This window comes from Haliotis rufescens, unplaced genomic scaffold (assembly GCF_023055435.1).
Source record: "Haliotis rufescens isolate VD_foot unplaced genomic scaffold, xgHalRufe1.0.p SCAF_16, whole genome shotgun sequence".
NCBI lineage: Eukaryota > Metazoa > Mollusca > Gastropoda > Lepetellida > Haliotidae > Haliotis > Haliotis rufescens.
This window is the reverse complement of record NW_025963846.1, coordinates 14720346-14732598: the sequence shown is the minus strand read 5'-3', so window position 1 is coordinate 14732598 and position 12253 is coordinate 14720346. Positions and strand designations below refer to the sequence as shown.

The 12253-nt window shown below is 43.3% G+C and overlaps 1 protein-coding gene across 4 annotated transcripts in view; it reads right to left on the bottom strand.

Moving 5' to 3' along the window:
- Window positions 1-457: 457 nt before the first annotated feature.
- The window catches only part of LOC124136477, a 93394-nt gene continuing 81598 nt past the window's right edge, over window positions 458-12253 (bottom strand). For all 4 annotated transcript variants that reach the window (XM_046502400.2, XM_046502411.2, XM_046502405.2 and 1 more), the window contains one exon: window positions 458-8380. In XM_046502400.2, the coding sequence (XP_046358356.1) occupies window positions 6246-8380 (2135 nt within the window). In that variant the 3' untranslated portion in view covers window positions 458-6245. The remainder of the gene's footprint in view (window positions 8381-12253) is intronic.

The following is a 12253-nucleotide window of genomic DNA, read 5'->3' as shown; positions in this document are numbered from 1 at the left end:
ACACTGACCAGTCCTGTACACTGACCACTGTCCTGTACACTGACCACTGTTCTGTACACTGACCACTGTCCTGTACACTGACCACTGTTCTGTACACTGACCACTGTCCTGTACACTGACCACTGTCCTGTACACTGACCACTGTTCTGTACACTGACGTCTGTTCTGTACACTGACCACTGTTCAAGGCATTAGATTGCTTCAGGAACAGCTTGTTCCACTGCATTGCATCTAAATAGTGTGTCTACTTGAATAAAAGATTGCATTAAAACTAACATTCAACAGTTGCCTGGCTGAGCTGGTGTTAATTCGTACTCGATGTATATTGTTCACACAAACAAGTTACTCGATTCAATCAAACATACCCCAACCAATGTCGTTTCTAACGACATAAGGACTGTTGAAATATCGCAGAAAATGGCGTAACCGTTTTTGGATATGATACACACAACACAAGTTTATTTGAACGTCTGTTTATTTGACTCGTGTACACATACAGTAAATGTGAAAGGTCTTCCCACATGACTTCAGTAGATCATATAAACATGCATCGAGAACAGGGAAGTAGAGGTAGCGAAGTACCATTATGCATGCACCTGCATAGGAGAGTTCGGGTTCGAACCCCGGACAGTGTGCCGGACAATACATGTATACATGTACAGAACCATTCGTAGAGGAGAGTATAAATACAAAATATACAACCTACTTGTGACGTCAGTATGCCGACGTTAAGCATACAAGCGTCAGTACAACTTAATACAACAATAACGATAGCGATAACAAATGGGGGTTGTATCACATACATGTGGAATTCACAAAGCTTAAAGGTGTATACAGGCATATCTAAAGTCAAAATTCGTCACCATGTACACACAACTACATACTACTGTTTACAATTGCAAATTTTGAACGAGATAGCGCAAGAATAAAAGTATTTTTTCGTAATCGACTTAAAGTTGTTGATCGATCATTGAACACAGAACGAGTCGGCGTTCTTGCTTTTACCACATGTTTAATTGAAATGAATAGTTTGCGTCACATTGCAATATACAATGCTGTAATACTATGTACTTACTTCTTAATAATAACATCAAGTAATGATCTATACATTATACTGATAGATAACATATTGACGACTACAGAATGTCTTAAAGTTCAATAAAAAGAGGTAAGCATACATTAGTAAATGGCAACGACGCCAAGGGACCGACCAGTTTATTCTCTAAAGGATGAGCCATTTTTTCCACATTTTTTTTAAGGATGTACATGTCCAGCGAACGCTTTTTATTATGAAATACTGACAAAAAAAATCTAAATTTTTTTTTTTAAATATGTCAATTTGAAATTATTTGGTTCCAAAATATATGTGGACCTCAACCCAGATTACCAAATGGTTGGTCCCTAATACTGTTCTATAATTAAAATTATTCAATGAAAGATTTGTCAGAATGGACTGAGTTGACTAGAAATGATATAAGCTAGTTCAACCGGTACAGACATTTCAACTGGGTAGTGAATACTGGAGTAAACAGCTAGCTTTGGTGACCGAAAAGGATTCTACACTTAGCGTTTGATACATACTTGGAAAACAACTCAAAACGAGATAGGCAACAGAGCTATTGCATATTGTCAGGGAACAAGAGGGCAGTGGGAATGTGTACTTTGGGTTTTTACTTCTATTTTGTGAGTCGGGTTTCACACCGCTTTGAACAGTATACCAGTTATGTCACAGCGTGTCAGTTTAATATGGGATGGAAGCCGGACGTGATGCAGCTCTCAGACGTTTGGTCAAACCCACATTGGTCAAACCCACTAAGGCCAAACCCACGAGCAAGGGTATGGTGCCGACAAACCTAGAAACATAATCGGGTCAACCCTGGATGTGAACCCACGATCATAGATTTTTGGGACGTGGAAGGGACGCAATTCGCCCCTCATTGGAGTGCCTTAAACGAATGGGCCCCCGTGCCCCCACATATGGTTCTTCTAAATCATAACGAGTGAGTGAGTTGGTTCAACGCCGCTTTTAACAGTATTACAGTTATATCACGGCGTGTCAGCTTAATGTGGGAGGAAAGCCCGAAGTGATGCAGGTCTCAGACGTTTACCACTTCGGTGAATCCCACGAGCACGGGTATGGTGCTGACAAACCTAGAAACATAATCGGGGCGAACCGGGATTCGAACCTACAATCATAGGTTTCTGGCGTGCCCAAGGGACGCAACTCTACATAGCGATTCGCGGCGCCTTAGACGACTGGGGCACACGTGCCCCCTAAACCGTAACGATGCCATTCCCAACACACACTTGAACAGTGTTGGTATGACAGCACTTCCAAGTAATCAGCCACTCCCCTGACTATCCCTATCAATGTTGAATAATATGTTACAATAGGTATACTTCCAGGCGTACAGGTCAAATTGACATAAGCCTGCATACAACACATGCATGTACACGTATTCTGCCTTGACTGGGTCCAAAGTCAACTACAGTGAAACGTCAAGTCAACCTCCGATATCTCGTATAAAACGAAGCTTGTGGTGGACTTATCACTATAGTTTAATATCTGCATTTCGCTCGAAGGGAAATAACTCGGTATATAGCCTTCGAGTTAACAGGGTTTCAGTGGATATAACAGTCGTTGTCCCAAAGAAAGTCGAGTGAGTGAGTGAGTTGGGTTTAACGCCGCTTTTAACAGTATTACAGTTATATCACGGCGTGTCAGCTTAATGTGAGAATGATGCAGGTCTCAGACGTTTACCACTTCGGTGAAACCCACGAGCACGGGTATGGTGCTGACAACCCCAGAAACATAATTCTGGTGTGCCCAATGGACGCAACACTGCTCCTACCACCCCGACCCCATCCCCGACCCCCAAAGCACATCGATGGTGAGACAGATTCTTTTAAACCGAATGGCCATTCCAAGACCAGGGCAGTCTTTAATATTTTTGGGTAGGAAACCTGAAATGCGAACGAAAGCAAGCTAACGTCGAAGTGCGTGTTCAAGGGTGACAGAATTCCATCTTGTATTCTAAACATCCAAATCTGTGATGGTCCTATGCTGTTGTATATGATATATTGATTGTCGCGTCTTGAGTCTCTGTTTCTGGTGCGCTTCCAAATTAAGGTCTGACTAGGCATGGAATGCACCTTACACGCACCGGGGCAGTGACCTTTACGGGGGCTTGGCGAAATGTCATTCATTCAGTAATTTCCTGAATAAGGGAAGCAGTAAGAAGGCAGTTCTCCGTCTGTTTACCAGGGCGTTCACAACAACTACGATTTAGAGTATCTTGAAAAAAAATGTAATTGCTTCTTCGTGCAGACGTGGGTTAACTTCTTTATTACAAGATGCCTAGTGTGAACTTTTTCAGAGCGTTAGTAGCATTTCACCAATTTGAGACACTACAACCAAAATCTCTTAAACTGAATTTAAACATGAAACAAATTGAATATTGCGTCTCAGATATTTGTCTTCTCGCAGACTGGGTCTGTTTGTGTCACATGTCTCATATCGGACTTCTGGGTATGTAGATTTTCTTCAATTACGAGATCACGACATCCAGATGAGGGGACTCTAAATCGCTCTTAACTTGAAACGTTACTCTTGAAGTCTAGCGTTTTAGTGGACACCTGTGTTAGTACAGTATTTGCACGTGAAGCCATTTCAGTTGGAAATGTCAAGATCACCATGGAAACGCCTGACACACGTGGGTAAACAGGCAAACCCTCTATGTTGGCGAACAAGACTCATACGAAGAAAACTACAATCAACGGATTCCGATAAATCTCTGACCTACGCTGAAGCTTCTACATGTCTAAGCTCAATGACAATTATATTTGTTCATATTGAGATAACATTGAGTTGTGCCCAATTTCAGTAAAACAGTTATTTGTTATGTCACGGTGTGGCAGTTGTCTTGCCAAAATAACAACCGGTTTCCATCACTTGATTGTCTGGTTTGTTTGTAAGCCACGTGAGAGGGGGCATGCTGTGCGCCGTCAGACAACAAACAAACAGTTAATTTCTATGCAAACTGTGGGAGTGGAGGGTGCTACTCGTAGGGGAGGACCTTCTTACGTCTGGTGTCAGTGATCCGTTCACCTAATTTTCACCACTATTTCGGCTTTTACGTCAATTCGAATCGTTTCGTGGGTAATCGAAACTGGGGGTTTTCTCTGGCGTTGACATGTAATATTAGAACATCGGTCATTTCCAGGTAAATCTACTGCATTACGGGAGCAGAGAAAAGTGGCAAAAATAACACAATATCTTTTAGGAATGTACTCAAAATCGATGTGCACTTAATGTATCTGTAAGATTAAGGCGTGGAAACTTTTCCTTGGACTCGCGAGATCAAAGTGTATTTGGTACAAAATTCCGTATTTCCTCGATTAAATGCCCGGGTGTATATATCTTTCAGACACTTTTTGCCCCCGCCGTTTAATCGCAAAGATAACAAATGGAGAAGTCCGTGCATAAAAACACGTGCGCCCGGCGTTTTACGAAGGCCCGTCGTTTAAGCGCGGGAATACGGTACTGACCACGACCATGCATCGTTTCTTTCCTTATTCATGATTGTCATCAAATCACATCTGATCAAATGTTGAATGCATTAAAACTTATGTTGAGATTACAATTACAAATGATATTTAATGCGAGACATGGTCACAAATGGTACAAAAATGATTTATGAATTACTTACGTGTGGTGAAATATGAAGTACCATTTAAATTGAATTTGAAATCGGGTTAATTATTTATGTCCATTCGGGATAATAAACATATTTGGAGTGCTGGATGTTTTACTGGGGCAGATAGCAACTTATGCCTCATGTGGGAACGCGAGTCCTTCAAATATGTATGAGTGAGTGATTTGGGTTTAACACCGCTCAGAACAGCTTTTCAGTCATATCACGGGTGTCAGGTTCATGTGAGGAAACCCGAATCGATGCAGGTCTTTCACGTTTATTAATTTTAAATAAAAAAAATGCATCATAACACGGATACTGGGCACAATGATTTCCGTCACTACCCCTGCCCCATATATCTATGACAACACTACAACTCATTGTATTCTTAACATATGTTCTGACCTTTAAGCCGATGACAAGAGAACAACAAGCAGATTAACTAACTGACTGAATCCAACGCCTAGCTCTATGTCAGACTGACATCGACGAGGTGTGTACTGCGACCAAATGAGGTCCCATGGCCACCTCACTTAACCCCAAGTAGTGCAGGATTTACGCCGTTTTTAACAGTATCCCGACGGAGGAAACCAAGCATGGGAATGGAACCCGATCTTCGGCGTTCTGCTTAAACATGACGACTATGAATTGCATATATGTTTTCTAGTAAGGGTAGAAGTAATATCAAGCTTAAACATAACCACATCTTCTGGTTGTCCTGACATGACATACACTGGCAAAGTTGATATAAAATGTATGTGATGTAATGTCTGCATATATGACATGGCTATCCACAAAAGACACATCATTAATCCGAATACAGCAATACAATACTGAAATAATTTCATTTTATAGTATACAGATATTGTCAGGAAAATTCACGTTTGCGTTTTGTACGAAATGAACCTACAACAAACAGGCCATTACTCAGTGAGGGGGGCATGGTACTTGTGCTTGTAAGGATTTTCACTACGCCAGGCCATGATGTCTTATCCGAGTTTTTATCAAGTAGGTTAGATAAGTATCACGAGAACGATTACACTGGAAACCAACGACAGGTACAACACTGAAGGGTTCGCTGCCACGTTAACGGCCCTGTGTGGAAAGTTGAGAATGTACACAAGTTGGTCCACATTCTGACGAAATATCCACAACCTCTTGGAATCGAAGAATGCATAATCCAGATACTGTCGTCGTACAGCCTTCTTACCTAGCATGTTCAAACTCAGAGTGAAAAAGTCCGCAGACACATCCTTATCACCATACACACACAGTCTTCGTGAACACGTAAGTATAAAACCCTGGATTTCGTTGACTTGGAACGCTAAATACGTCCTCATCGAGAACCTTGAAATGGAAGAGTTGAACGAAAGCAAGAATTCTCAAAGGATCGTCACAGGTATAGAACAGTTGTTATATTTTCAAACGGTATCTATTCTTGGGGTTGGTAGTCTTAATGCCAGAAGCCCCTATGTGTCAGATTCACGAAATGTTGTCTGGTTATAATGTTCAGTTGTTTCTCGGTTACCAGCTGACCCGAGGAGAAGCAGATCAGGAATCCTCAAAAGAGTTTCCCCAAAGAAGGATCCTCAGTTTAGGTTTAGACGATGTGACTATCCTGAGTCTGTACCTTAAGTTGTCTGACGTAGCTGCAGGGTTGTTGTGCTCCCTGCCCAGCCTGTTGTAGCACAGCTTCAGGAGAGAGATGGATGTATTTTTCTCCAGAACGTCTAGCAGTTTGGAGAAGCCATCGTTAGTGATGCCACACATGTTGAGCCCTACAAGATGAAGAGTGGAACTCCTTTCCAAACACGAGGCCAGCTTCATCACCCCAGTATCCGAAATGAAGTTGACACTCAGGTCGATACTCCTCAGCTTCTTACTGATGGCAAGAAGTTCAGCCAGAGACCCACACCCATCTGACGTGATTCCACAGTTCTCCAGACTAAGATCTGTAACCATACTTTCGGGGATATAACGACTGAGGATCTCGACTCCAGCGTCCCCAACATAGTTGCGGCTGAGATCGAGTTCAGTAAGACACCTGTTTCTACTGAGCCCGTCCATCAGGGTGCAACAACCAGGCCAGGAGATGTTATTGCTTCTTAGTCTCAGCTTCTGTAACGTTGAGTTTGTCTTTAACATGTCTCTGAAATACTCACAGCTCTTGTCCCCAATATCCAGGAAGCTCATATCGATCTCTACCAGAGTTTTGTTGTTCGTAAGAGCGCCAGCAATGACCTGACACCCACTGAGCTCTATACCAGTCGAGGACAGATTCACCTGACGGAGACATGTGTTAACCTTCAGAGTATCCGCCAAAGCGGATGCCCCAACTGCATCTATGTTATTTAGCCGAACATCCAGAGATGTGATGCCCGTATTGTGACTCAGGGCCTTTGACAACACCGTAATGTCTTCTCCACAAAGTTGGGTCTTCCCTATACGAAGCTCTAAGATGCAATTGTACTTTTCTACAACACGAGCAAGGGCTTTAGCTCTGTTTCCACTTAAGCTGTACCCAGTGACACACACATTCATCATGATATCACACTGGTCGGTAATTCCGTTACTCACTTCACTCGAAGTGTCCCAAGATGTGGTAGAGATCCTGGATAACCTCTTGCTTAATCCATGGTCATTTCGGGCTCTCTCTAGTTCAACAACAGGCTTAAGAACAAACGTTTCAGGGTTATAGTATCCGATCTCGAAACATATCGTTTTCTCATCCGCCAGAATTGGATTATCATCATCGGAGAGACAGGGAATATCGTGGACTAGCTGGTCCACCTCCTTCATTACGTCAAGAAGCTGTACAATATCCACATAGTTCCCCGACTTTCTCAAGACATCACAGAAACACACGAAGTGGGAATAAGAACCCTCGCCCACTGCATTGGCTAGACTCTCACATATCAGTCTCCGGTCAGGGTGGCCCTTGTAGGCCAAGACGTCACTGTCACTGAGCACATTGGACTCGTGGAGCTGCTTCAGCAGTGGGAAGGGATCCAATTTCTGACACAACAAGTCCAGGATACTTTGCATGATCAGTTTCTGTCGAGACACGTCTTGATTTTTCTCGCTCGATTTTCTTCTTGATCTGACTGGCTTCTTTGGCGTCAAATCAGAAGTGACTATCTTCATTTTGTTATGACTAGAATTTTGCAGTGTTGGGGAGTGGTTGCCTAGTGACGTGAGAACATCCTTTCTCTCACTATCATCCTTAATGTTATTGTTCTCCGTGTCATCAGCAGGCACAATCACAGGCTTAATCTTACCGTTCTCCTGTTTAACACAGATATTCTTCTTATTCTTGCCATCAAATTCGGATGATGTGCTCTTAGGCTGAGCCATGACAACTGAGTTCCGAGCCGAACCGCCGTCTAGTGAGCTACGCGGGTTGTTAATACTTGCTGAACGAAACAGAAACAGTCTAGGGGGTTTAGGGGGCGGCTTCAGGCTGTTGCTCCTACACAGGCCGGTTTTCTCCACCACATCTGGCAGGGTACTGTTCAGTGGAGTCAAGCAGTCATCAAAACCGTCGCCATCGCCATTCGCTGACGTACTCCACTCCACTTTAATGATATCCTTCCGGTCACGTGGCTTCCGGTCAACATGGCGGGTAGACAACTTCCGCCAGAACTTCCAAGGCGGCGTGTGAGGGCGCTGCGGTTCTGAATCGGAATCTGAAACAGAAAATTTTCAATGACTATCCCAGAAATCGTATATTCTATCATCACATCAGGAAGAACTAATGAGTCACAATTGTATCAGATGAGAGAGGTTGATAGTGTGAGAGCTGGTCCACTTTATTAGGGCATGATGACCCCAAATCATGCCATAATTTGTACCTGTTCTGCGCCTGTGGTCACTTTCAAAGTAAAGCCGTTTCTATATATCCATTATCACCATGTGGTGTCAATAGTAGACAGCTTTTAGACTAGCACGACATGCAATTGGTGCTAGAAGAGACAAACTGGTGATCAACAATGTGAGCATCGATCCAAGTGGTTACTATCCAGGTATATCTATATAACATATATTCTGATAACCCGATCTCCAGTTTAGTCGCCTCTTACAAGAAGGATTAACTCAAAGAAGTACTAAACACCCCGATGTGTGTCTATATAAAGGTCCCCCCGATTAGTCAAGACAGAGCTCTATCCTTACTGACAACACATTATCTATCACAAACACACACCACCAACAGAAAGGTAATATTAATACGTAAGACGACACACACAACCAGAGTGTAGTCGAAGGACATGTACCCTACAATGATAGTAGGTCAACACAACGTCTAGACATGACAAGGGATCCCGCCTTTCAAGGGATGACATCTACGACAACAAAGACCCACTTCAGCAGTGTCGATCCACAATTCAGCCCAGCACAGAGGCGTCTAATAACAACAAGCTGTGATGTGGCCCTGTGTTTTGACCTTCAGATAGTCGTCCTGCCCAGGTCCCGTCACCCTCACACCCACCTCCCTGTCTGCAATGGAGCTGAACAACCCGAGAACATCCACCAACACAACCCAGATACCTACGTTTAACGTATAATTACCCACGAACGAATACACTGTCGTGTTAAGGCTTTATAAACAGGCTTGAGAAGTGACTCAAAGGAGGCTGTGAGCAATCGCCCAAAACGCCTGTTTGTGAGTAAAAAAGTTAGAAGTGTGAATAGAGCGTGTAACATTAGAATGTGTATCCACATTAAGGGCTTTTGAGCTGGAAAATAGGCCCTAATTGATGCTAATTCAAATTTGGACACACGATGATGGTGAATGCCATGAAGCGTGTGTGATGAATTCATAATATCGCAATCAGCAGAGTTCGACTGGGGCAGGATGACCTACTGGATGACCCGCAGGATGAACCAAGATGACAGGATCCATCAACAGATTTTTGTTGGAATGAATTCCGCCTCTTCACTTGAGGGGCAGAAGGATCTCTTTAAAAACAAAAACTCAGGCGTCACTATATTGATTGTTACTCCTCTACGACTATCCTTCGCGGAGATTTGCTTCATAAAGCAATTATTTTGTAATTCCTCTTTGAAGAGTGCTGATCCCCGCATTGCATAACTCGACAGCGTTAGAGCTGTATGACAATACGCTGCAAATTGGAAGTGGATTGTATAATTTAAGGAGATTGTCCCAAGCAGATGGGGACAATGTCATGGGTATTTTTTTTATCTCACATGGTTTCAATAACGTCACTTGCATGCCATTAGTGACGGTCATTTTAGGGGTGGGTCATTAGGGTTTGGCTATTGTATTATGGGGAAGGGCATTAGGGACGGCCCTTTTATTTTTTGGGTGTGGCATTAGGGACGGCCTTTTTATTTAGGGGAGGGGAATTAGGGACGGACATTTTATTTAAGGGAGGGGAATTAGGCACGGCAATTTTATTTAGGGGAGGGGAATGAGGGACGGACATTTTATTTAAGGGAGGGGAATTAGGGACGGACATTTTATTTAAGGGAGGGGAATTAGGGACGGCAATTTTATTTAGGGGAGGGGAATGAGGGACGGACATTTTATTTAGGGTAGGGGAATTAGGGACGGCCATTTTATTTAGGGTAGGGGAATGAGGGACGGACATTTTATTTAGGGGAGGGGAATTAGGGACGGCCATTTTATTTAGGGTAGGGGAATTAGGGACGGACATTTTATTTAGGGGAGGGGAATTAGGGACGGACATTTTATTTAAGGTAGGGGAATGAGGGACGGACATTTTATTTAGGGAGGGGCATCAGGGACGGCCATTTTATTTAGGGGAGGGGAATTAGGGACGGACATTTTATTTAAGGGAGGGGAATTAGGCACGGCAATTTTATTTAGGGGAGGGGAATGAGGGACGGACATTTTATTTAAGGGAGGGGAATTAGGGACGGACATTTTATTTAAGGGAGGGGAATTAGGGACGGCAATTTTATTTAGGGGAGGGGAATGAGGGACGGACATTTTATTTAGGGTAGGGGAATTAGGGACGGCCATTTTATTTAGGGTAGGGGAATGAGGGACGGACATTTTATTTAGGGGAGGGGAATTAGGGACGGCCATTTTATTTAGGGTAGGGGAATTAGGGACGGACATTTTATTTAGGGGAGGGGAATTAGGGACGGACATTTTATTTAAGGTAGGGGAATGAGGGACGGACATTTTATTTAGGGAGGGGCATCAGGGACGGCCATTTTATTTAGGGGAGGGTAATCAGGGACGGCCATTTCACTGAGGTGTGGGGGAAGTTGGGATCCAACATTGGAAATGGGTTGAAATACAAGAGTGAAATAAATTTGCCGTGAATAAAAAAACAATAAATGCAACAAAATAATCCATGAACATCGACCACATATCCCTCCAAGATACATTGATTGGACCCTCAGTGTCTACCTTCCCGTGTTCCATTGACATTTAAGACAGCCCACACACCATCATTTAACACATTCCACTGGCCATGTAGTTACTGTGTACGTCCTCGGTATGTAAATAGACGCACACCATGTTGGGGGTCTACACTGAAAGTCTCGCTTCTCGCATGTTTACAGATAGCGTACGAGTATAGCTGTCACACATGGACATCATGCAACTAGTAATGCGTATGTCATGGTGACATCATCTGTAAACATGCATCCAGTAATTAGTGAGCGAGTGGGTGAGTGAAAGAGTGGGTGAGTGAGTGAATGGGTGAGTGAGTGAGTGGTTGAGTATATAGGTAAGTGGATGGTCGAGCGGTTGAGTGAGTGAATGTAAGTGAGCGGATGAGTGAGTTAGTGTTTGAGTGAGTGAGCGGGTGAGTGGTTGAGTGAGTGAATGAGTGGTTGAGTGAGAGGTTGAGTGAGTGAGTGGTTGAGTGAGTGAGTGAGTGGTTGAGTGAGTGAGTGAGTGGTTGAGTGAGTGAGTGAATGAGTGGTTTAGTGAGTGGTTGAGTGAGTGAGTGAGTGAGTGAGTGAGTGAGTGAGTGAGTGAGTGAGAGAGCCTAAACATCCCGCGTTTACCAACCGAGGCAGATACGATGTGGTTTATACTTCACCAGCAGGAATATATATGAAAATAGACATGAGCTTCTTCATAAAAAGAAAACAACAACGCCTACAATATTTCGGACATGTTTTTGACAGCAGTGTAAAGTGTCCAGTGTGAGCATCAAACTAGGCTCTACATTTGTTGTTGTGGGCCGTGCTGATACAAGCGCCACTCTCTGGGTGATGCAAGCGACACAATATCTTTGTCTGTAGTTTATCTGAATTTGGACTATCGCAATTAGATTTGTCCAGTATTTCAGTCATATGACAGCATGTCAACTTGATGTGGGAAGAGAGCCCAAGTGATGCAAGTGTTAGCACGAGGACGGGTATGGTGCTCACAAACCTAGAAACATAATCTGGGATTCGAACACATTTCGGGCAATGACACGGAAATCTAGTGCATCAGACTAGAACGCCCGTTCATGTGAAACGGGAAACACATTTCGTATTAACGAGGTGACGAATTACATTGAGTATTCACTGACAGGTTTCTGTTTTTTATCGTCTTTCTTGTTCTGGGTTGA